The sequence below is a fragment of the Kockovaella imperatae genome, assembly GCF_002102565.1.
Source record: "Kockovaella imperatae strain NRRL Y-17943 chromosome Unknown BD324scaffold_9, whole genome shotgun sequence".
Taxonomy (NCBI): Eukaryota; Fungi; Basidiomycota; class Tremellomycetes; order Tremellales; family Cuniculitremaceae; genus Kockovaella; species Kockovaella imperatae.
Genome location: NW_019028949.1, coordinates 37471 through 57709, shown reverse-complemented (window position 1 = coordinate 57709; position 20239 = coordinate 37471). Strand labels below are relative to the sequence as shown.

Genomic DNA, 20239 nt, shown 5'->3' with positions numbered 1-20239 from the left:
ACTTTAATCTAAACCTCTTCATCAGTCCATGAGAGCTCTGTTTCGTGCTGCGAGAGCTAGTTCAAGGCTCTTCAGCACGTCGCATGCCTCGAGACAGCATCAAAATGTACTGGACGAGCTAGAAGCAAGAGGTTTCGTGGCTGCCGTCACCAGGTACGACTGCTGCACCCGAAGCCAGCTGAACCCCCCTTCAGCCCGACAATACGCCAACATGTGAACAGCCCCAGTTGTATCTATTCTGGAGTGGACCCATCTGCGCCGTCCTTACATGTTGGTAACCTTCTTCCGCTCATGGGCCTACTGCACTTTCACCTCGCAGGACATGAAGTCATAGCTCTGGTGAGTATGTGCAATTTGTAACGGAAGCTTATCGCTCCAGGTGGGCGGAGCGACTGGATCTATCGGAGATCCTTCGGGACGTTCGAGCGAACGACCTATCCTCTCGGCTGAACAGCTGAAGACGAATGTGGAAGGGATCACCGGTCAGATTGGAAAGTTCTTTGCTCGGGGCGAAGAGCTTGCTTCTTTGTTTGTGGAGGCCAAACCTCCGGTCAAACGGCATCCTGTCAAGGTGCTCAACAATCTGGAATGGTTTGGTCAGATGAGCCTACTGGATTTCCTGCGAGGGACAGGGAAGCAAGCTCGTGTCAGCGCTATGCTGTCGAAAGAGAGGTCAGGAAGGAGCTTTGAGGATTCAAGCTAACATCTGCCAGTGTCAAATCACGTCTCGCTGACGGAGGAATCTCTTTCACTGAATTCTCGTATCAACTTTTACAAGCGCACGACTTCTCAGTCCTCAATCAAGAGTACGGCTGTCGTATCCAACTTGGAGGGAGTGATCAGTGGGGAAACATCGTCGCTGGCATCGACCTCATTAATCGGCAACGGAAAACTTTGAACGCTGAAGAGGGTCCCATCGAATCAGAGTCGCAAGATGAAGTCTTTGGCATGACTCTGCCCCTGCTGACTACAGCCTCTGGAGAGAAGTTTGGAAAGAGTGCTGGAAATGCGGTCTGGCTGGACGCTTGCAAAACCAGTGTATCGGATCTGTACCAATTCTTCTATCGGCAACCTGATTCCATGGTTGAGGTGTACCTGAAGACTTTGACGTTGTTGCCTCTGGCAACTATCGAAGAAACCTTGGCTCGACATAGAGAAAGGCCTCAGGAGAGGATCGCTCAACGAGTGCTGGCAGAGCAAGTGACTCACCTGATCCATGGCGAGGATGTTTTGCAGAAATGTCTGCGGGCTGCCGAGCTCTTGTTCAACACTCCACTATCGCAGTATCGATCCGAGGAGATAGCACACGTCTTCGCAACGGATACTCGGTTCAAGACAGTCTCTTGGAATGACATTGAATCGATCCCCCTGCGGAAAATTATGGCGACGTACGGGCTGACCGCATCAAGCAGTGAGTAAGATGGCTGGAGGCGCGGTTGACCAGTCAGGTGCTGCTGCGAAAGCCTGTGCCGAAGGCGCCGTATCTGTGAACGGAGCCAAGGTTCTTGATCACAAGTCGTGCCTCGACAAGACACTCATGCTGGACGATCACCTCTTTATACTGAAATTAGGCAAGAAGGATCAATTCATACTGTATGTAGAATAAGTATTCATGGTAGGCATGACATGAACGAAACATGGACCCGTCGACCTACGCCATCCATCCGTGCGAATTCCAGGTCTCGAATGGCAGGCTCCCATTGACCTGCACCTGTTGCTGAGACATGCCCGGATGCACCGGCGCATTGACTGCGTTCCCAGATACAGCTGCGGGTTCCCATCCAAAGTTGAAGACTTTGCTGAGGAAGTCCTCTGGAGCCTGGTACGCTTCTGTTGGCGCTCCTTGGACGGAGCCATTACCACCAGGAGCAGCGAAATACGATGCGAATGCGTCCTCTGCCGAAACGTTGGCAAGCGGTTGCATGTACCCAGCAGACGAGTTGTCCATGTTTAAAGGCACGTCTGGATCCATAGGCAATTGGAAAGGCGAGGTCATGCCGCTTTGTCGAGCCGAAGGCGGCGGTAGTAATCCGCCAAGACTTAAAGAGGGGGCATGCTGAGGGGCATGAGATTCTGCCTGAGGCAAAGGGTACGCATCAAAGACCGGTCGATCTCGAGGTGTATCGGAAAAGATTCGCATGTCGATCTCCCGGCCAGTCTTCGGCTGAGGGCTCTTGCTCGTACTTGACGATCCGGACTGCGCGGGGGACGCAGAATCGAATTGAGCTTGGTGCAGGAGGCGTTTGACGGCACGTTGAAGGGTTTGATCCTCCTCGTCTTGCTCCGAGGCTGTGGATAATTTTCTTTTGCCGAGAGCCGGCTTTCGCCTGTCCTCTATCTCGTCTGAAAGCTGTCAGCGACAGTACCGGCTACATCACCTACTCATCAACAGATCCAAGACCTTCACCGCTGCTTGAGAAGGGTGGGAGACATCTGCGATGCGCCTGTGATGTCAGTCAGATCAGGCGGAGGTGGACGCACCTCATCTGCTCCAGGGCGCCGCGCACCTCGTGTATCTCTTGCTCCGTCTCGTTTGAGTGCAGATTGCGTTTTGGAGTGCGCTGCTCGGTCAGCGACACAGCTGCCTTGCACGAGCACGTACCAGTAGGTCAATGATGATCACCAGGGCCGAGACAGACACTGTTCCGTATCAGAATCTCATTCAGTTAAACGCTTACCATAGAAAAGGGGTAGCCACCACTTCTCTAAAAACGATGCGCTCTCGTTGTGCTTGCCCATCATCCGCAGACTAGCCCTCGCGGCACGTATACATTGCTCCTTGGAGTAGGCGAATCTGTAAGTCAGCCCGCTTCCTTTGACACGACCAACCGTTGATCGGTATAACCTCGCCACAGCCAAGGACGATGAAGCCGCAAGACTCGCGAGTGCACGGCGAGGTTGAGCATTATTCGCTCGTAGAATTGAACTTGGTCCCCTGGATTTGTGGAGGCCGGACCTCGACCCGAATCAGGCTGATAGAAGGGCGGAAGGTCCATCATGGCCCTTCGCAGCTCGCCATCAACGCTGAGAATGAAGGGATACGGCGATTCGATCGGCGAGTTATTGGCTGCCCAGATTTGACGATGACCAATCTCGGCAAATTTGAGTCTAGCTAATTGGAATGACATTCGAGTGTACACGTTCACAGGTTGCGGCCGGAACGGCTGTCCGTCGACGAGGTCGTCGTCCTCAATGTTGCCCGGCATGGCAGTTTTGACTACGATCAGCATGATCCGGATGTGTCCTCAACTTACTCTGCTCCGGGTGAATGCAGCAGGCATAGTTGTAGGATGGGGCAAGGGACCAATCTAGCCACACCAGATTCCACCATATCCGTCTGCCCACCTCTCGCTCGATCAAACTTTTCCACCTGCCGACCCATTGGGCGGTAGGCTTGCCATCGACCACCTCGGGCTCGCTGCCTAGACGCGAAAGTCCCAGTCCTTGCGCCATTTTGATGATGGCTCCAAGCATGGCCCACGCTGCATCGCTTCGATCGCGATTTTTCTTGCGATCGTCAGCATTCATGCGTTCATCTTGAACATGCTCACCATGTACACCATGAGTAGGATGACAGATTGTATGGACTCGGTGGAGTGACAGGCGATAAAGTCGGCTCCCCATAAAGCCTGGAATATCAGCCTTGAATGTCATCCCGATACGTACCGATCGGACAGAGTTGTACCAGAGATCAGGAAGGTAGCAGGCCTCTTCGGTTGTGAAATATTTGACACTCTCGCTACTGTCCATGAAGATGAGTCCAAGCTGTGAGGAGGATGAGCCGAGTATCTCGAAACTTGGCCTACCAGGCACACTGTCATGTACAGTGCTACAGAGGATAGCGGTATCTCATGGACGACCTGTTGACGATCCAGATTCCAGATCTCACGGCATAGCTTCATGAAGGTCGGGACGTGGATGCCTTACAGGTCAGCCGCTGCCACACTGGGCGGATCTCACATCTGTGTAGCCAATCGACCTTTTCGAGGTACTGCGTGATCAGCTAAATCCAGCTTTTCCTGATCTCACAGTCCTGACCAGCACCTCTCCGATCTCCTGATCTGGCAAGATCCTGACCAGCAGCTTGAGGACCACATCTGTCTGCCTGAAAAAGATGTTGACGACATCTGTCGGGCCTAGCAAGTCGAGCAACTCATCCGTCCGCCTGGACCGTTCCTCCTCGCTCAGTGCAGGGCCCAAACCGACCAGTCGCCGCTGCATAGCGCTCACTCCATCCGAGCTCTTGGTCGGTGATCCGTCCCGGCCTTGGCCTTTGTAATCTCGCATTCGCGTGAATCCCCCTGATATACCACTGACGACTCGGGCACCGAAATGTGGCACCGCCGTGCCTCCGTCGACTCTAGATCGTCCGAAAGCGAGATGCTCCAGGACTCGCGCAGCACCTTCAGTATCTTCGATCTCATCCATATCCACACTGGGGCCAGGTATGCTCTGACGGGGCGTCAAGCGCGGGGATGTCGGTCGACTGAGATCTCTGGACTCGTTGAGTCGGCTCGATTTCAGAAAATGATCCATATCTGAGGGTAGCAAGGCTCCAGACTTGATCAGAGAGGCTTCGAGAGCGTCCAGTCTATGAGCGAGCAGAGCCAGATCCGACGTACTGGCGACGTTGCTGCTGTTGGACACAACGTTCTTCTCCGCCATGCCCACTTCGTGACACCGATCTTGATCTGATCTCAGGATGCAGGGTCCACAAGGGAACTTTTTGTCGCATTTGATCTTTCGTCTGCGGCATTCGGAGCAGCTTTGAACGATACGCCTCCTCGTGGCATGTGGTTTTCTCTCTCTGGGCTTGTTGCTGATAATTTGACCTGGACTGGCTGCTTCCTCCAATTCATCCTCGTCTGAGCGAGACATCTTGTCCGGTGATGACCCCCGGACAAACAATGGTGTCTCAACCTTGACCTGATTGGAAGCAGCGAAATGCGGCTGAGCAGGCGGATGCTGAGCAGTATATATTGATGGTGGGATGCCGTATCCCTGGCGTCCAGGCATCATGCAGACTCGGTCGATGTGAAGGGGGCGGGAGGGGGAGAATGTAGAAGGTGATGATACAAAAAACGTAGCAATTAGCCGATCCGATGGAAGCAAATTCTCGAGGCCGCGTCTCGAGTAATCAGGTGCAACTTGGTCATCGTTATTTCATCTATCTACGACATCGTCGATAGGTTTAGAGTCGTGACTTTGCCCCGGTGACCGAGGGCTCTGATCAAGAAGATCTTGCTCGAGATGTCTGCTCTCGCGTCTTCATCAACTGTGGTCGCACCAGCTGGAATGGACCCGGACAAGTATGAAGCCATCAAAGCGTATCGAGCGGTGAGTAAGGTTCGAGCCATCCTTGGCTGATCGTGTCTACAGAAAGTGAAAGAGCACACAGAGATTGGGGAAAGGTTGAAAAGAGGTGCGGAACCCAGCTTTCGGTGGTGACTGATACAACAGTTCGATTGAATATCCAATCTTTGTCTGGCGACTTTGACAAGACGGAGGATGATATCAAGGCGTTACAATCCGTGGGCCAGCTTATCGGAGAGATACTCAAACAGCTGGACGATGAGAGATGTGATTATGCTCAGAATACGCTAGCTGATCATCTAGTCATCGTCAAGGTATCCTCTGGACCTCGATATGTGGTCTCGTACAGGCCAACCCTGCCCGCTGCCAAGGTGAGATGACAAACGACGATCCTCGCTAACAGCCAGCTCAAACCTGGCGTCCGAGTCTCCTTAGACATGACCACTCTCACCATCATGCGGATTCTCCCACGAGAGGTCGATCCCATGGTTTATAACATGTCCTTGGAGGATCCTGGCGCGGTATCATTTGCCGGTATCGGTGGTCTTGGAGAGCAGGTCAGAGAGTTGAGAGAAGTCATCGAGCTGCCCTTGATGAATCCCGAGTTGTTTGAGGTGGGGTCGAGCACGAATCTGTGGCGCTGACTGTCTCAGCGCGTCGGGATCAATCCACCCAAGGGAGTCCTGCTGTACGGGCCGCCCGGTACAGGTAGGTCAAAATTAGCATCAACGCCGCTTACAGGACCAGGCAAGACACTGTTGGCCCGAGCTGTCGCGGCAACCCTCAACACCAACTTTCTCAAAGTTGTCTCATCAGCTGTACGTCCAGATTGAATCACCATTGTGCTCATCGCCGCGGTCTAGATCGTCGACAAATATATCGGAGAATCTGCTCGACTCGTCAGAGAAATGTTCGCGTACGCCAAGGAGAATGAGCCCTGCATCATTTTCATGGACGAGATCGATGCCATCGGGGGTAGGCGTTTCAGTGAAGGGACTAGTGCGGATCGAGAGATTCAGAGGACATTGATGGAGGTGGAGTTGTCACGCGCGAATTTTGAGCTGACAAGCAGCTGTTGAATCAGATGGATGGATTCGATTCTTTGGGCAAGACCAAGCTCATCATGGCGACCAACAGACCAGACACATTGGATCCTGCTCTGATGCGACCAGGTCGTCTGGACAGAAAGATTGAAATTCCTCTTCCGAATGAGCAGGGACGACTGGAAATTCTCAAGATTCACGCCATGAAGATCAACAAGTCTGGAGACATTGATTATGAGGCCGTGGTCAAACTCAGTGATGGTTTCAACGGAGCAGATTTGAGAAATGTTTGCACCGAAGCGGGCATGTTTGCCATCCGCGAGGATCGGTGAGCATCTACCTCTCTCTCTCTCTTTTGGTTCCGAACTGACAGTGTCCAGCGACGCGATCGTCCAGGAGGACCTCATGAAAGCCTGTCGAAAGCTACGCGATGCAAAGAAGCATGAGACTGCAATGTGAGTTCCTTGGGGTTTAGTTCCAGCTGACATTTGTTTTCCAGGGATTACAAGGCGTCATAGATATGCCCTGACAATGATGATGATGCATGGTAATGGCTACAATATCTATGATTTAGCAGCGAGAGCATTGATGATCCTGCTACACTTTTCGACACCCTCTTTGACCAATTCCTGGTCCCGTGCTTTGACTCGAGGCAAGATTCGGCTGAAGAAACGGTCGGGATGGAAGGCACGAATGGCCTCTCTGAGAATCTTTCTGAGTTCGTCGTCTCCAGATCCACGATCGCCAGCGATGGCCTCGAAGAATGTCCGCACAGCTTCTTGTTCCAGGTCATCGACTCTGACCTGCCGAGAGGAATAAATCGGCCAAGGAATGTCGGCGAACGCAAGCTCGGCCTCTTCGATCTCCCCGCCGACATCTCCGATACTATCCCATCTCGCCCGATAACGATCCCTTTGCGCACGCTTCTTGTCCTCCTCTGCTTTGCCCTTTTCTTTCTTGAGCTTGTCGATTCTCCGTTTCTCGACCCTTCTCGCGGTCTCTTTCGCTTCTTCCATTATTCGCTCTCGCTCAACCCGCTCTTTCCGTATCTTCTCCTGTCTCTCCAACTCGGCCCTGTTTCGCAGACGGTACATCCCATTCCTGACCCACTCAGCGTATTCTTCTTCATCCATGCCAGACATGTCGGGGACGGGACCACCGTCAAACTTGACTTCTCGAGTAGCATCCCTCCGACGCGAAGGACCGGCATTGGAGGCGGAACGACGGTAGCGTGGAGGAACGTGGACGTCAAAGACAGCATCGCGATCCATCGTCGCAAATGGGTTCTCCCTCGACAGCTCCTCCTGTGCCATCCAAGCCATCCGTTCCTGCTCTTCCGCTCGGTCCATTGCCGCTCGTGCTTGACCACCCATCCATCGATATCCGCCCTGCTGTTCACCGCTTTCGTTCCTGCTCAACCCGGGAGCAGGATTCCTTGGCGGTGTGATGGACTCTGCCCGCCCCGTGCGAGGAGGCGAGACGGCATATCCATTGGCTCTACTGATACGCTCCTGTTCGCGACGATAACGTCTCTGCTCCTTCCGATACAATCGTTCAGCCTTATCCTGGCGGGTTTCCTTCCTGTAAAGAGAATGAGCAAGTATCTAGGCGAGCCGTGTATCACTCACAACCTTATTGGGCCACGTCCAGACAAATTGTAATCGTCGTGAGACGACATTGAGTCATCTCAGACGGTAGGAGAAGGACAGATTTGATTCGGCTCACCCACTCGCGCTGAATATTGGGTGGCGACAGCTGCACACACCCATGTGGCGGTCTCTTGTGCATCGAGAAAGAGGACACGAAAGCACACATCAATGATGACCTTGTCAAGACAAGCAAGACCCCGTGTCTCCATACTACGTTCGGGATTGATGATGCGCGTGCTATTCAGCACGGCCGGCTGTAAAAAGGACGTACGCAGGCACGTCCAGGCTTAAAAATGGCGACAGAGATCTGGGATCTCGGAGGTAGATGCAGCACGAAGAACGCCGACGGCCTCGCATCCTCAGTTGGTTCTCGATGAAGTGTCTGAAGAGCTCGATAAATCATCCGAAGGGGATTCACCCCTGGCAGCCTGATCTTCTCATTCGACCCCGTTCATCATGGTAGCCAAGGAAGAACGCATCAGCTTTAAGAACGGTCCAAACCGTCTCGTGGGGATTCTGAGATCCCCCGAAAGTGGATCGGTCTCTGTCAAACTGCCGGCACTGATCATGGTCACTCCAGGGAGTAGTGTCAAAGAACAGATAGGTTCCAACTACGCCCGAGCCATGGTGGAGCATGGATTTGTCACTCTGACTTTCGACCCATGTCATCAGGGAGAAAGCGAAGGGTTCCCTCGAGACCTGGAGAACCCAGCCGTTCGTATCGAAGACGTAGTATGTGCGGTCGACTACCTCTCCACAGTATCGACAGTGGACGAGGAGAAGATCGGACTCATTGGTATCTGTGCTGGAGGAGGGTACGCCGTTGGGGCAGCCAAGATCGATCATCGCGTTAAGGCCCTCGGCGCGGTCGTTCCCGTCAATATAGGTCGTGCTTTCCGCCAGGCTCAGAGCAATCCTGGAGCTATGCTTGCGACTCTCGAGGCGGTCGGGAAGCAGCGCAACGTCGAGATGCAAGGTGGAGAGCAAGTCCGCGTACCTTGGATCCCGGGCTCGGTGGAAGAGGCTGAAAAGCAAGGCGTTGACATTGACACGATGGATGCGGTCAAATACTATCGAACACCTCAGGGTCAGCATCCTAAGTCCACGGGCAAACTCCTCATGACGAGCAACGCCTTCCTCCTGGGCTTTGACGCGTTCAACCTGGTCGAAGAGCTCTTGACCCAGCCGGTGCAGGTCATCGTGGGCGGGAGATTGGGTCTCACATTCTCATACGCCGATGGCAAGACCTTGTGGGAGAAGTGTCAGAAGAAGGAGGAGTTTGTGGTGATCAAGGACGCAGGACATTATGAGCTGTACGACAAGCGAGAATATGTCGATCAGGCCATCGAGTATCTCGTCGCGTTCTTCAAGAAGCACTTGAGCGAATGATGGCCTGAATGAGTCTACTGGAGAAGCCTGGGGTTCATTTCAGTAGATGTGCGGCAGCCAGGTGCCAATTGCTATGCATGGCCTCGCTCGTCTATCTCAGGTCACTTGGAGACCGAACGTATTATAAAACACTGCATCCGGAGACGGGGGCTCGCGCGGACCTCATCCCAGAGTGTGGTCCAAGCCATCACGATCCTCGACGACATGTGCCGTTTTGCTCGCCTGCCGGCGAAGTCGATTCTCCGCTTCGGCTTCTTTGCTGCCTGGCTCGAAATGTGATCCACGGTTGCCTTCCCCAGAGTTGTCCAACGAGAGGAGGTACGACTTTCTGGGAAGACTGCCGTAGACGTGCATGACGACGAGGAAGAGCGTGATGGCGACGGCGACTCCGATCAGAGCGAGCGATGTGAGATTTTCGCATCCAAAGGGGAAGAAGATCAACGCAAGACCAGCTAGTACCTGGACCACGCTTCGCGCAAACTGTGATCGTCAGGGCCCGTGCTCTCCCTGATGCTCACCCTCGGAATACGGCTTGCACTCCTCGGCAAGAGCTCACGGTGCGTGAGATCAATGAAAGTGCCGAATAATATGGCAAAGCCGAGACCGCAACCCCAGTACCTTGTGGATCAGGCAGGGACGGACAGGTTTACCTACCATGCTAGACTGACGTCTACGTGGTTGTCTCGAACCATATGACCACTAGCAGCTGATGCGAGCGTCAGACTGGCGCACAGTGGCCAATGCAAGCTGAGGTCAGCGAGACAACCGACAGTCACTCACAATGAGAAGAGGATGCCAGAGATAAATGATCGCCTCAGGGCATGCTCATAGCTAAACTCAGTGAACGCATTCGGAGACAACTCACTTTGCGTTGGGATCGCTTGGAATGATGTACCTGATGGTCAGACGTATGATCCATGAGTTGACTCACAGATAGTTGAGGGACCAGGCTACGACAAGGCAAAGGGCTGCTCGGCCAAACGCGGGTGACAAGCCAATCTCTCCTCTCTCGCCGATGAACAGGAGGTTCATCCTGAATATCAGCTTGAAAAGGGGGCTCACAGACGTACACTAGTTCGCCGAGCTAGACGGGTCAGACAGTGATCGCACAAGAGATACCTACGACAATGACGACAAAAGCTGAGCTTCTGTCTATAGCATGCTCAATGTTCATCGCGGGGATCCTAAAGTGATCGGGCAGAGAAGGGATCCGGTGCAACTTGAATTGCTCCGGAGCTGGACCTCGGTCTGCAGCATCGGTCCTGTGATATTCCTTTCGCAACTTCCACTGGTGTACATGGCCACGGATGGCAAAAAAGATGAGGTCGAGGCGGATGACGTCGACGACGATGCCGAGTATGGCAAGGATGATCTGAGCCTTGCGAGAGGTGACGAAAAGCAGCGGCTGTCCGGTTAGCTCCGGCCTTCCTCAACCCTTAGCTCACAAAGTACACGAGCATAGGCACAAGGACAGCCAAGCCCGAGAAAAATTGTGCTTGCCTAAAGTCCGGTAAACGCCAGGCGTATAGCCAGAGGACCAGGACTGAGGTCAGGAAGGGCGGAAGACTAGGCTCACCCCTCGTCAGTTTGATAGTCAGCCAAAAGGCAACGGCAGCTTGGACGGCCGAGTGATCCATAGCCTTCTCTTCTTCGCCATGTGGGTGAAGCTCGATGGCAGAGGCATTGATAGAGTATCCAGTGATGCAGATCATTCCGACCAGGATCCAAACTCGATGAAGGAGCTACTGTTCAGAAGAGGGCATACATTTAGAGACCCACATCATCTGTGCCCGAGACGTTGGCATACTTTCTAGCTTCTTCCCAGATACTCCAGCTGAGCCATCAGCACGACACGATCTGTCGGCGTACCTGGGCCAAAAGGTCAAGACGAATCGCAGAACGGCTGGGCCGCCGGGCTCGTCTGGAGAGGTCAGCAGCACCACTATATGAGAACGAGGGCTCTCACCGACAGCGGCTTCCGCTGGGAGGCATCAGCGAGGAGTAGGGACGACACACTCACCTTGGATATGAATAATGGCGACAAAGAGCAGGTCGAAGAAGAGTTCGAAGCGATTGACTTCTCGCGGAGATGCCTCTCGGTAGATCCGACCCTGTCCGCAAGTCAATCCCCATGCGAGATCCACACCTTACGCCTTCGACGTATTGCCTTATTACTGGGGGTCTGACGAGATCTCTGACCCTTGTCGCGGGAAGAGCCTCGTATTCCTTGTCGTGATAGAACATGTGGGAACCTCCCCCAAATTTCTGTACCATGTCATGTTGACTGTTATGGTGGAATGGGTGAGGTGGAGAGGATGGGTGTGACGTTGTCGGTGGAACGACTGCTTCCGAGTTCATGGTGTAGGAATGCGGCGGCGGCTTGGTTCAGTGGACGCTGAGGCTGAGCCTGAGAGATAGCAGGGGCATGCTGCCCTTCTAATCGGGTGAGACTTCGTAGTCGGGATAGTTCAGGATTCGCTTGGCAAAAGTTCAAAGGAACGGGTTAGGTTCATCGAAGAGGCGCGGCTTCACTGTGGCGCAAATACATACCATGGACAGCCATCGAAGTTTGCTATACCCTCTGCTTCTCTACACTGCGAGAATGGCCCACGACCAAGCCTTGTGCATCCGTATGTGTATCCAGTCGCAAGAGGATCCGCGTGAGTCAGCACCCCATGCATTGCTGAGGATTCATTTGTGGTGGCACAATCTGTGGCGGCATCCCAAACGGATTCCGAAAGATGATGGTCGCAGAACTCGGGGTCCGTAGACCGGGTCACAGGCAGCGTTCGCGTGACGGGTAGGGCGGTCAGGATCGACTGGGTCGCAATGGGCCGATGCATCGACAGACGAGGCCCAACGTTTACAATCTGAGTGCGGTACAGATACTTCTGCTGTGAGTTCTCTGCAGGCATTCGTCCACCGGCAGCGCGTTGCTCCGAGTCAGGACGAGCAGATACGCGCCGAGGTCACATTAAGACGCAAGTCTGCCAAAGCCAATCCCTCAGCTGCTGAGGCCGACTCCTCCTCTGTCTCGTTGTACTGTTCGTTGTGAGACTCTGCTCGTGACGGACAGTCTGTCTGCCATTGGAAAGCTCTCAAGATGCCTTGTGCGTCTGCCGGGGTGCATCCCGTGTGCCCGATCGCGGCAAATGACGACGCAAGATCCCTGTTCCTTAGGGGGAGGGAGGTGATGAGAGACCAGGAGACCATAAGTACATCAGTACAGCTCCAAATCATTTCGCCACGCTTCCCTAATTTTAAATGTCCCCCTGACGTTTCAGAAGTAGAGCATGAAGGTCAGGAGGGGGCCAAAGCTGTTTGGGAGACATCACATCCTAGTCTCTGTGTATCTATCTATCAATCTCCTTGACGGTGCATGATGTTGTAATACCTCCCACAATTCTGGACGGCCACCCGCCGGCAGCTAGACCCGAGCCATCGCTCAGGCCTCCCTGAACCTCCGCCCTAGTACATACCTTTGGGCCCAAACACTCTGAAAGTATCATGGCCGCTGTCGGCTTGTCCACCTTTGGCACTTCTCCCGAATCGGATTCATACCTTGCCAGAGCTGCAATGTCGACCACCATGTCGAGTCACAGCACCGATCAATCTTCCATCTCAGAAGCTCAGCCTACTCGAGCTACCATGGCGAGACTGGCCTCCGCATCTTCTCATCAACTCTTCCACTCGTCATCACACCGACCTGACTCGATGGCGAGCGATCAAACGGATCACATCGTGGACGCGTTGGCGAGTTTGCCATGGGCCGAGCCGCCTACGAAGTCGTCCCCTACATTGTCGGCCGCGCGTACACCTACCTACTCGTTCCTCTCTTCCGACCCCTCTCAGCCTCGTGCGACGCAGTCGCGGCATGACTCTCGGGCGTCAACAGCGTCGTCTAGGCGAATGAGGAGAGAGGAGGACTTTCCCATGTCACCTAGTGTCATGACACATGATTTTCACGAGATCCAAGTGGCGAGGCTGTCAAATTGTTCTGGTATGGCAGACGTTTCGATCAGGGGCTCTACATACTCGGCAGCGCCATCGCCTTACGCTCGGACGTTTGGCATCACGCCAGAGGTGACTCCGCATTCCGGTTCACGTTCTGCGAGGAGCTCCATGATCAGAGCGTTGTCGAGACGGAGCGTTCGGAGCAAATCCACCAAGTCGTCCAAGTCGAAACGAGGATCTTCATCGACTCTTGGTCATCGATTTGGAGACAAGCGATGGGAGTGGGCCAAGAATGACAACAGTGTCGAGGTAGAGGAGACCATGGATCTTTTGTCCTTGGTAGGGAGAGCAACGGTCTTGGAGCGGATGCTCAAGCGGGGCAAGCGGGTGAGCAAGAGAATATGATTGGAGCTGATGGATCAAGGTCAGCACCGCCACTCAACATTCGTTGAGGATACCCTCGAGAGTCTCCTCGCGGGCATCTTCTCGTCCAAGAACGCGTACACCGCAATCGTCGCGATCTCTTCGTATGCGCCTGTCTCGAAGACTAAGGCGTCAGTCATCTCAGGAAGACATCTTCACCGAGCTAGCAAGTGACGACGAGGAGGAGGAGGAGATGGATGATCCGACTCTTTTCCCACCAGAGGCGCAAAGGAGACGGTTCTCACTCCCTCCGTCCTCCTACCATCGATTCATGCGCGGTGTTCAAGTCAGCGAGAACATTGTCGTGTTTCCACAAGAGCGACCACCACCTGTACCGGAAAAGGATGTCTTCAATTGTACACGGGTGATCTGTGTGGACCCCATGTCACCGTTGTGGATCCCGGTGGATCTAGGAGAGGCTGAGAAGGGTGAGGGAGTGGCCGATCGAAGTCAATCGCCTCATCTAGGTCATCGAAGTCCCCATTGGAGGAATCGGCAAAGTGTCATTAGTTATATGTCGATGGGTCAATGGGATCAGCTGGCTACCAGGCGATGGTGGATCGCCGTGGGGTCGGGTGTGGCATTGATCCTTGTATTGATCGTCGGGCTCCTAGCTGGGTTGTTGAGTAGACGATAGTGTGTTGTCTTTGGGAAGTAGGAATTTGTCTGATGATGATATTCATACAAAGAAAATCTCGTCAAACCCTCATTGAATCTAATAGCTCCATGGACGACACGGAATTGCCTCGGATCACCTGTCATGAGCTCAGATCGGGCATCGGACCACTCACGACCATCCCACATGGTTTCCTGATTCCCGCTCCGAGCTCCTCGTACGCATTGTCGACGACCAAGTTGAGGAACATGTCGAATCCTCGGAGTACACCAGAAACGTTACGACCGCCTTGGAGGTGAAGGAACAGGCGACGGTCCATAAATTCTGGGAAATGGTTAGTACACGCATCGATGGCACTCCTTGACTTACTTTTCAGCTCGGGCTGAGCGACTCGAGACATGGTGGATGGTGTGTTGTTACTTAGGATAGAGTGCGATATGGGACGCTCATCAAACTTGTCCTCGTCGGCGGAATCAAAATATCCCACCGTCGCCTATCACAGGGAATAGGCGCAACCGTTTTCGTTCACCCTGGACACCGCATCCATTATTACACCTGGCTGTCGTCTGTTCGTCACTCGACATACCACCCATGTCACCGAGGGATAGGACAGCAGAGTTTCACTCGACGCTCTCGTCTATCCGTTCACGCACAGCCTTGCCAGCGGTCGGGAAAGGCAAAGACGAGGCGAAAGAGAGGCTCTTAAGTCGGCCGGATAAAGGGAAAGGCAAGGATGCAAAGCCAAGTGAATTCGGTCGGATGGCAGGAGCCATCGCGAAGGACATCAATGCGACGACGTTGAAACTGCAAAAGCTTGCTCAGTGTGAGTAGACTCGGATCGGAATCGTATCGTAACTCATTATGCCGCTCAGTGGCCAAGCGCAAAACGTTGTTTGACGATAGGCCGATTGAGATCTCTGAATTAACCTACATCATCCGTCAAGATATCGCTTCACTCAACACCCAGATCGCCTCTTTACAGTCTTATGTCCGGTCTCAGAAACAAGGAGCCACAAAAGGCGCAGGTGGACAGGTCGACGAACATAACAGCAACGTCGTCATGTTGCTCCAGAGTCGATTGGCCAATATGGGCATGGGGTTCAAGGATGTGTTGGAGCTCAGAACGCAAAACATGAAGGCGAGCAAGGATAGGACAGAACAGTTTATGCACACTGCTTCCAATGCTACGTTGCCTCAGCCGAGCAGTGAGTCCCGGAAGAGGGGGGGGGGGGGGGGCGAGTATTGTGCTGATCACGTTACAGACTCCCTCTTGTTCAACCAGACGCAAGGTGGTCCTGGGTCTGGATTCTCAGACCGCAAGGGGAAAGCGAGGGCTGTACCGAGTGAGAATGAGAAGGATTTCCTGGCTCTGGATCTGGATGGTGACAGAGGCGAGAGTGGCATGGTCAAAGGGGAGGGGTATCAGCAGATGCAACTGGTTGAGCAGCAGGTGAGGGGGAGTCGCTCTGGCACTGCTGATTGCATTTCCAGGACAACTATATTCAGTCACGGTCTACTGCTATCGAGTCGATCGAATCGACGATTGCAGAACTCGGTCAAATCTTCTCTCAACTCGCCGGTATGGTGGCTGAACAGAGAGAAACGGTGCAGCGCATAGATGCCGATACGACGGATATCGCTGCAAACGTATCTGGCGCCCAGAGGGAACTTCTCAAGTACTACGCCTCTATTTCATCGAATAGATGGTTGATGCTCAAGATATTTGGCGTTTTGATTATTTTCGTGAGCAGCTTCGCGAGAGAGTTGAGCTGAATCAACAGTTCCTCGTCTTCATCCTAGTGTCATAACGTATGCATAATCACTCGGCAGGCATGCGTTGGGCGTCTCGTGTACGGCGTTCGTCCTCGGCTCGCTGACGTTCTTCCCGTTGACGTTGTTGCGCGTCGTGGTAGCGTCGCTCGTGCGCCTCGAGTGCAGCGAGCGCGGTGTCTGGCGTCTGGCTCGAGAGTTGGTCCGCGGAGCCTGTTGCCTGGGTTGAGAGCTGGTCCGCGGAGTCTGTCGCCTGGGTCGAGAGCGGGTCCGTTGGTGTGGCCTCATCTCCAGCCTTGGCCTTCTCCACAACCTTGCTCTTCTCCTCCTCGACCAGCCCCTCCAGCTCTGCAGCCAGATCGTCCTCATCGATGTCTTCACCTCCCACCATTCGAATGGCATCGTCGATTTCGCGTTGACTGGCGATCGCCTCGGCGAGATCGTCTGTCGTTTTGTTGACGTGATCGACATCGAGCGCTGGGTTGGAGAGGATCGTTCGGAGCGTGGCGTTGGAGGTCTCATACGTCTCCATGATCTGTGATGCGAGTCAGCGACACTTATCTGCATCACTCACCTCCACGTCGTCCTTGGCTTGATCTATACTTGTCAGCACTGTCCTCAGCTGGTGAGCGACGCCGAGTCGTTTGTCCAGGACCTCTTCCAGCGCTTTCTTCCGTTTGAGTTGGGCCAGAGCGAGATTGCGTTGATGGACGTGGGCTTTTGCCTTGGCTTGACACCTGAGGGTGGGTCAGGTTTAGTCACAGACATGGATGCTCACTTGTCAATCTCCACTTGGAGCTTGTCCACTTGCTCGTCTATCCGCTTCAAGGTCGTCACGATGGTCAAGGTGCCTTTGTCCGCTTCCGTGATGCTGTCGGAAGAGATACGAATTGTTTCGCCCTCCATGACGACGACGCCGCAGTCGCGACTGAGCCAACGTAGGAGGACCTGTGTGTCGCGTATGGACAAGGTGTGGCGACCTGCTGGCAGCGTATCGCTATCTGGGAATATGATCTCTCCAAACTCGTCACGGAAGGAAGAGGGCGTGAACAAGGAGGCAGAGTATGATATCGGAGGGTTGTCCTCGATGTAAGCTATAAAGTTGGCTGCGGTTTCCTTTTGGAAATCAGCAGGATGCTCCAAACAAGCGCGCCCACCTCGAGTAGAGGCATATGAACATAATCTTTGCCTTTGTATCGTTTCCACAGGGTCTCTTCCTTCTCCACGGTCGTCGTCGATGAGCCAAACGGGTTGACCTGAGCGAGGATCCACCAGAGCGGGCGACCGACAAAGCGATAGGTCAGGCTCGCAGGTGAGTGTATGGGTAGAGTCGAGGCCATAAAGTGAGTCAAGGGGTGCCAAAACGGCGGTGAGGAGGTCGATTGATTGAGCTGTCACTGTTCAGATGCCAGATGCCAGGATTTGTTAGGGACGGAGACTCACCGCTAGACCGCCGAGACCTCTCGGGAGCGTCCCATCGGCTTTGGCTAATCGCTTTGCTGTCTTGTCGTCCAGAGTCAAGACTAATCGATCGGGATCGGTCTCGGAGCGATTCAACCATCCGCTGCGAAGGGTCTCTTGGACGACTTGAGACCACCAGGAGATGTTGGCGTTGTAGCCTGTAGGATTGGATTCTCTCTGAGACGAGGAGGAGGCGTAGAGGGCATCGAGGCGGGGTGAGGAGGGGATGGAGACGGGAGGCGGGGAGACGGATAGGAACGGCGGCAGGGAGGGGGAGGCGGTAGCTGATGGGGTTTGATGAAGGAGCGATGTGGACATGGTGGCGAAGGCAAAAGAGGGGGGGGGGGGGGGGGCAAGGGGTGGGTGGCGAGGGGATGGGTATGGTGCTCGGGTGAGCTGGTGGGCGGCGGAGCAGTCGTCCTCCAGATACGATAGAGGTCAACTGCCTCGAAGGTCGATCAAGACTCAAAGGTGGACAACGTCATGAAGCTTGATGATTTTTTGGTCGCGTCGGTTCCGAGACAGTCTCGCGGCTGTAGTAGTAGTGATGCACCTCATGATGGACGCACAGACAGCACTGTCCCTCGTTGCCTCCTTCTTCCCTCTCGAATGGCGTATCAAGCCGACCGAGGTCGACGTTCGACCGATCCTCGGAGGCTTCGTCAACCGCCTGTACCTCGTCTCGAGGACGACGCGAGCGGATCGTGAACCCTCGCGAGTCCTCATACGCCTCTTTGGTTTGGGCCCAGGACTCGAGGAACCTCCCGTTACCAGCTCGACGCTCTCGGCGACTGAACAGGCAGTGATGTATTACGAGATGGGCCGTCGTGGATGGGGGCCTAGACTTTACGGGGTGTTCAGAGGTGGGAGGCTGGAGGAATGGATTGATAGTCGGACGTTGAGGGCGGACGAGGCGACGTTGTTGTGTAAGGACATGGCGAAGAGTCTCGCGAGGTTCCACTCGTTGATTCTTCCGCTGAGACGGACGACCTTTGGTTCGGTGGTGGAGGAGCTCAAGGCGGCGTGTGAGGCCAATAAGGATCACCCATGGTTCACAGAGACTGATTGGCCTGCCGAGTTGGACTGGGTGGCGAGCTTGTTCACGAGATACAAGTGCAAGGCGTCACTCGCACTGATGGATGCAAACTATCTCAACGTGCTCGTCAGAAACGATGCAGAGGTCGTGCTGATAGACTATGAGACGGCGACATATGCATACAGAGGGATCGATATGGGCGGATTCTTTACAGCGAGGATGTACGACTGGAATGCGAATGGTAGCAAGTTGACCGGATGTGCGTTACCGTCGCCCGAGGAAGAGAGGTCGTTCTGTGAGGCGTATAAGGAGGAGCTGGGCGAGGACGACGTCGACGTGGACCAGCTGCTGGTCGAAGCGAAGATTGGCCAGCTGTATCAAATATTGTTCAGTGTGTTCATGTGTGGAGAGTTGAAGGCTTTGGAAGAGGATTTGCTGGATGCTTTGGGTCACATGCTGGAGTCGTACAAGCGGCTCAAGGCGGGGTGGCAGGGGAATACAGAATGGACTCAGAGGTGGGCGTCGTGTCGAGACGGATATACGGCGATTTGACCTGGACCAGGGGATAACCTTGTGTAGGAGCTCATATCCGTGAGACTTTGCTCAATGTGTGCATGCATACCAGGTGAAGGTATCTCAGATGGAAGCTATACTCGTGCCACTCAACTACACTCGCACCACTCGACCATACTCGTACCTCTCGGCTACACTCACTCTATCGACCGTGGGATGCCGGCGCAGCGCGTCGCGTTGCGAGGTGACCCTTTTGAGTGAATCGAACGAGCACGGGGGAGGCGATCGGTGGAAGGGTTACGGGCGTCACGGCAGGTGACAATGGGTCGATGAGGGAGGAAATTTTCATGCTGGAGCTAGCACTGGTGGGCCGTGCAGCGCATCCTGTGGAGAGATACGGGTGGACGTCGAGATCTTTGGGCCGGACGTGCGCAGCCGCTTCAACGAGGACGGAGAAGGCGTGCTGTTCGCCGCCTCCCCAGATACGTCGGAGCGAGTGGACTTGATCGGACAGACCGTGTGAGAGGAGAGTCGACTCGAGATCGTGGATCCAATTGTCTAGGGCCGCTTGACGATGTTGAATGGAGTGGAGGCTGCGATTAAGAGAGGCGCACTCGTTGTGGAGTGTGAGGTTGGCGCGTTCAAGTGCAGCCATGTGGTTGGCTCGACGGACTGATAAATCGGAGTGAGGAATGAGACCTTTTGCGACACTCACTTCGCAGGTTACGCTGCTTGACCCGGTTCTTTTCCCGCTTGATCTCTAGCTTGCCCTGGGAGTCAGTGTCGGAGGGGGCGTAATCTGGGCTGATGGGTCGAGCGGTGGTGCGTCGAGGGCGGAGGTTGGGGACGGCGGCTGGGGTAGCGGTGATGATGGGTCGGGGGCGAGTGGATTTGGGCATGGTGGGGGTGGTGGTGGTGGTGGTAGATGAGGTCGCTTAGATTGAGGACGCGACTCTTATATAATTCTCCCTCTTCCAAAGGAAGGCAGAAGTAGCGTGGAAACTAGCCAAGACGGGCAAAGGGTGGTGAGTCAGAAGGTGACATGAATAGTTGCCCCCAATACAAACTGCGA

General features: G+C 54.3%; 13 protein-coding genes across 13 annotated transcripts; 6 read left to right on the top strand and 7 right to left on the bottom strand.

Moving 5' to 3' along the window:
* Positions 1–8: 8 nt before the first annotated feature.
* Positions 9–1652, top strand: BD324DRAFT_602379 (tyrosine-tRNA ligase). Its single transcript, XM_022013944.1, has 5 exons — positions 9–153; positions 195–339; positions 380–672; positions 714–1411; positions 1449–1652. Exons 1-5 carry the CDS (start codon positions 29–31, stop codon positions 1604–1606), a joined length of 1419 nt encoding a protein of 472 aa, XP_021870010.1. The 5' UTR covers positions 9–28; the 3' UTR covers positions 1607–1652.
* BD324DRAFT_581236 (fungal-specific transcription factor domain-domain-containing protein) lies at positions 1652–4878 on the bottom strand (the record flags this gene model as incomplete). The annotated part of the gene is made up of 12 exons (XM_022013487.1): positions 1652–2343; positions 2383–2444; positions 2482–2561; positions 2603–2640; positions 2679–2794; positions 2830–3217; positions 3255–3507; positions 3552–3629; positions 3667–3765; positions 3807–3922; positions 3961–3991; positions 4030–4878. 12 exons carry the CDS (start codon positions 4876–4878, stop codon positions 1652–1654), a joined length of 2802 nt encoding a protein of 933 aa, XP_021870009.1.
* Positions 4879–5161: 283 nt separating this feature from the next.
* BD324DRAFT_629366 (P-loop containing nucleoside triphosphate hydrolase protein) lies at positions 5162–6916 on the top strand. The gene is made up of 11 exons (XM_022016204.1): positions 5162–5337; positions 5380–5422; positions 5461–5580; positions 5617–5684; positions 5721–5927; positions 5967–6021; positions 6061–6131; positions 6177–6347; positions 6386–6684; positions 6737–6811; positions 6856–6916. Exons 1-11 carry the CDS (start codon positions 5251–5253, stop codon positions 6872–6874), a joined length of 1215 nt encoding a protein of 404 aa, XP_021870008.1. The 5' UTR covers positions 5162–5250; the 3' UTR covers positions 6875–6916.
* Positions 6917–6918: 2 nt separating this feature from the next.
* BD324DRAFT_629364 (hypothetical protein) lies at positions 6919–8058 on the bottom strand (the record flags this gene model as incomplete). The annotated part of the gene is made up of 2 exons (XM_022016203.1): positions 7985–8058; positions 6919–7937 (listed from the first exon to the last, which is right to left on the bottom strand). The coding sequence occupies exons 1-2, from the start codon at positions 8032–8034 to the stop codon at positions 6920–6922; spliced, it is 1068 nt and encodes a 355-aa protein (XP_021870007.1). The 5' UTR covers positions 8035–8058.
* Positions 8059–9456, top strand: BD324DRAFT_629362 (Alpha/Beta hydrolase protein). Its single transcript, XM_022016202.1, has one exon. The coding sequence runs from the start codon at positions 8462–8464 to the stop codon at positions 9392–9394; it is 933 nt and encodes a 310-aa protein (XP_021870006.1). The 5' UTR covers positions 8059–8461; the 3' UTR covers positions 9395–9456.
* Positions 9457–11867, bottom strand: BD324DRAFT_629355 (bacterial low temperature requirement A protein-domain-containing protein). Its single transcript, XM_022016201.1, has 15 exons — positions 11546–11867; positions 11415–11505; positions 11361–11375; positions 11264–11315; positions 11174–11228; positions 10971–11136; positions 10840–10937; positions 10518–10799; positions 10465–10478; positions 10326–10427; positions 10260–10289; positions 10175–10225; positions 10049–10141; positions 9913–10012; positions 9457–9874 (listed from the first exon to the last, which is right to left on the bottom strand). The coding sequence occupies exons 1-15, from the start codon at positions 11750–11752 to the stop codon at positions 9557–9559; spliced, it is 1674 nt and encodes a 557-aa protein (XP_021870005.1). The 5' UTR covers positions 11753–11867; the 3' UTR covers positions 9457–9556.
* An 89-nt stretch (positions 11868–11956) lies between these two features.
* On the bottom strand, positions 11957–12255 carry BD324DRAFT_629348 (hypothetical protein). The gene is made up of 2 exons (XM_022016200.1): positions 12093–12255; positions 11957–12054 (listed from the first exon to the last, which is right to left on the bottom strand). The coding sequence occupies exons 1-2, from the start codon at positions 12235–12237 to the stop codon at positions 11984–11986; spliced, it is 216 nt and encodes a 71-aa protein (XP_021870004.1). The 5' UTR covers positions 12238–12255; the 3' UTR covers positions 11957–11983.
* Positions 12256–12533: 278 nt separating this feature from the next.
* Positions 12534–14453, top strand: BD324DRAFT_629347 (hypothetical protein). Its single transcript, XM_022016199.1, has 2 exons — positions 12534–13735; positions 13773–14453. Exons 1-2 carry the CDS (start codon positions 12902–12904, stop codon positions 14406–14408), a joined length of 1470 nt encoding a protein of 489 aa, XP_021870003.1. The 5' UTR covers positions 12534–12901; the 3' UTR covers positions 14409–14453.
* BD324DRAFT_629343 (hypothetical protein) lies at positions 14433–14818 on the bottom strand. The gene is made up of 3 exons (XM_022016198.1): positions 14757–14818; positions 14563–14711; positions 14433–14526 (listed from the first exon to the last, which is right to left on the bottom strand). Exons 1-3 carry the CDS (start codon positions 14785–14787, stop codon positions 14470–14472), a joined length of 237 nt encoding a protein of 78 aa, XP_021870002.1. The 5' UTR covers positions 14788–14818; the 3' UTR covers positions 14433–14469.
* A 128-nt stretch (positions 14819–14946) lies between these two features.
* On the top strand, positions 14947–16195 carry BD324DRAFT_646051 (integral membrane protein sed5; the record flags this gene model as incomplete). Its single annotated transcript, XM_022017618.1, has 5 exons — positions 14947–15210; positions 15260–15592; positions 15650–15837; positions 15879–16130; positions 16169–16195. The coding sequence occupies exons 1-5, from the start codon at positions 14979–14981 to the stop codon at positions 16193–16195; spliced, it is 1032 nt and encodes a 343-aa protein (XP_021870001.1). The 5' UTR covers positions 14947–14978.
* Positions 16188–17971, bottom strand: BD324DRAFT_629339 (Snf7-domain-containing protein). The gene is made up of 5 exons (XM_022016197.1): positions 17601–17971; positions 17315–17548; positions 16936–17273; positions 16732–16894; positions 16188–16692 (listed from the first exon to the last, which is right to left on the bottom strand). The coding sequence occupies exons 1-5, from the start codon at positions 17934–17936 to the stop codon at positions 16207–16209; spliced, it is 1557 nt and encodes a 518-aa protein (XP_021870000.1). The 5' UTR covers positions 17937–17971; the 3' UTR covers positions 16188–16206.
* A 135-nt stretch (positions 17972–18106) lies between these two features.
* BD324DRAFT_629334 (kinase-like domain-containing protein) lies at positions 18107–19286 on the top strand. Its single transcript, XM_022016196.1, has 2 exons — positions 18107–19169; positions 19217–19286. The coding sequence occupies exons 1-2, from the start codon at positions 18112–18114 to the stop codon at positions 19221–19223; spliced, it is 1065 nt and encodes a 354-aa protein (XP_021869999.1). The 5' UTR covers positions 18107–18111; the 3' UTR covers positions 19224–19286.
* An 83-nt stretch (positions 19287–19369) lies between these two features.
* On the bottom strand, positions 19370–20066 carry BD324DRAFT_609143 (hypothetical protein; the record flags this gene model as incomplete). Its single annotated transcript, XM_022014144.1, has 2 exons — positions 19370–19839; positions 19883–20066. The coding sequence occupies 2 exons, from the start codon at positions 20064–20066 to the stop codon at positions 19370–19372; spliced, it is 654 nt and encodes a 217-aa protein (XP_021869998.1).
* Between the last annotated feature and the right edge of the window lie 173 nt (positions 20067–20239).

Excerpts from the sequence above, each read along its gene's own strand:
- BD324DRAFT_629348 (XM_022016200.1), bottom strand. The coding sequence starts at position 12,237 with ATGCATCGGCCCATTGCGACCCAGTCGATCCTGACCGCCCTACCCGTC. Across the intron at positions 12,055-12,092 it reads CGCCACAGATTGTGCCACCA|GCGGATCCTCTTGCGACTGG; the intron begins CAAATGAATCCT and ends GTGCTGACTCAC.
- BD324DRAFT_629343 (XM_022016198.1), bottom strand. The coding sequence starts at position 14,787 with ATGTCTCGAGTCGCTCAGCCCGAGCTGAAAA. Across the intron at positions 14,712-14,756 it reads CGCTCAGCCCGAGCTGAAAA|AATTTATGGACCGTCGCCTG; the intron begins GTAAGTCAAGGA and ends ACCATTTCCCAG. Across the intron at positions 14,527-14,562 it reads GGAAACCATGTGGGATGGTC|GTGATCCGAGGCAATTCCGT; the intron begins GTGAGTGGTCCG and ends AGCTCATGACAG.
- BD324DRAFT_629362 (XM_022016202.1), top strand. The coding sequence starts at position 8,462 with ATGGTAGCCAAGGAAGAACGCATCAGCTTTAAGAACGGTCCAAACCGT.
- BD324DRAFT_602379 (XM_022013944.1), top strand. The coding sequence starts at position 29 with ATGAGAGCTCTGTTTCGTGCTGCGAGAGCTAGTTCAAGGCTCTTCAGC. Across the intron at positions 154-194 it reads TTCGTGGCTGCCGTCACCAG|CCCGACAATACGCCAACATG; the intron begins GTACGACTGCTG and ends ACCCCCCTTCAG. Across the intron at positions 1,412-1,448 it reads CGGGCTGACCGCATCAAGCA|GTGCTGCTGCGAAAGCCTGT; the intron begins GTGAGTAAGATG and ends TTGACCAGTCAG.
- BD324DRAFT_629334 (XM_022016196.1), top strand. The coding sequence starts at position 18,112 with ATGATTTTTTGGTCGCGTCGGTTCCGAGACAGTCTCGCGGCTGTAGTA.
- BD324DRAFT_629347 (XM_022016199.1), top strand. The coding sequence starts at position 12,902 with ATGGCCGCTGTCGGCTTGTCCACCTTTGGCACTTCTCCCGAATCGGAT. Across the intron at positions 13,736-13,772 it reads TGCTCAAGCGGGGCAAGCGG|GTCAGCACCGCCACTCAACA; the intron begins GTGAGCAAGAGA and ends TGATGGATCAAG.
- BD324DRAFT_629339 (XM_022016197.1), bottom strand. The coding sequence starts at position 17,936 with ATGTCCACATCGCTCCTTCATCAAACCCCATCAGCTACCGCCTCCCCC. Across the intron at positions 17,274-17,314 it reads TTCATATGCCTCTACTCGAG|GAAACCGCAGCCAACTTTAT; the intron begins GTGGGCGCGCTT and ends GATTTCCAAAAG. Across the intron at positions 16,895-16,935 it reads CTCCAAGTGGAGATTGACAA|GTGTCAAGCCAAGGCAAAAG; the intron begins GTGAGCATCCAT and ends ACCCACCCTCAG.
- BD324DRAFT_629366 (XM_022016204.1), top strand. The coding sequence starts at position 5,251 with ATGTCTGCTCTCGCGTCTTCATCAACTGTGGTCGCACCAGCTGGAATG. Across the intron at positions 6,132-6,176 it reads TCAAAGTTGTCTCATCAGCT|ATCGTCGACAAATATATCGG; the intron begins GTACGTCCAGAT and ends GCCGCGGTCTAG. Across the intron at positions 6,348-6,385 it reads TTCAGAGGACATTGATGGAG|CTGTTGAATCAGATGGATGG; the intron begins GTGGAGTTGTCA and ends GCTGACAAGCAG.
- BD324DRAFT_629355 (XM_022016201.1), bottom strand. The coding sequence starts at position 11,752 with ATGAACTCGGAAGCAGTCGTTCCACCGACAACGTCACACCCATCCTCT. Across the intron at positions 11,229-11,263 it reads GTCTTGACCTTTTGGCCCAG|CTGGAGTATCTGGGAAGAAG; the intron begins GTACGCCGACAG and ends CTGATGGCTCAG. Across the intron at positions 10,142-10,174 it reads TCTGGCATCCTCTTCTCATT|CTTGCATTGGCCACTGTGCG; the intron begins GTGAGTGACTGT and ends CGCTGACCTCAG.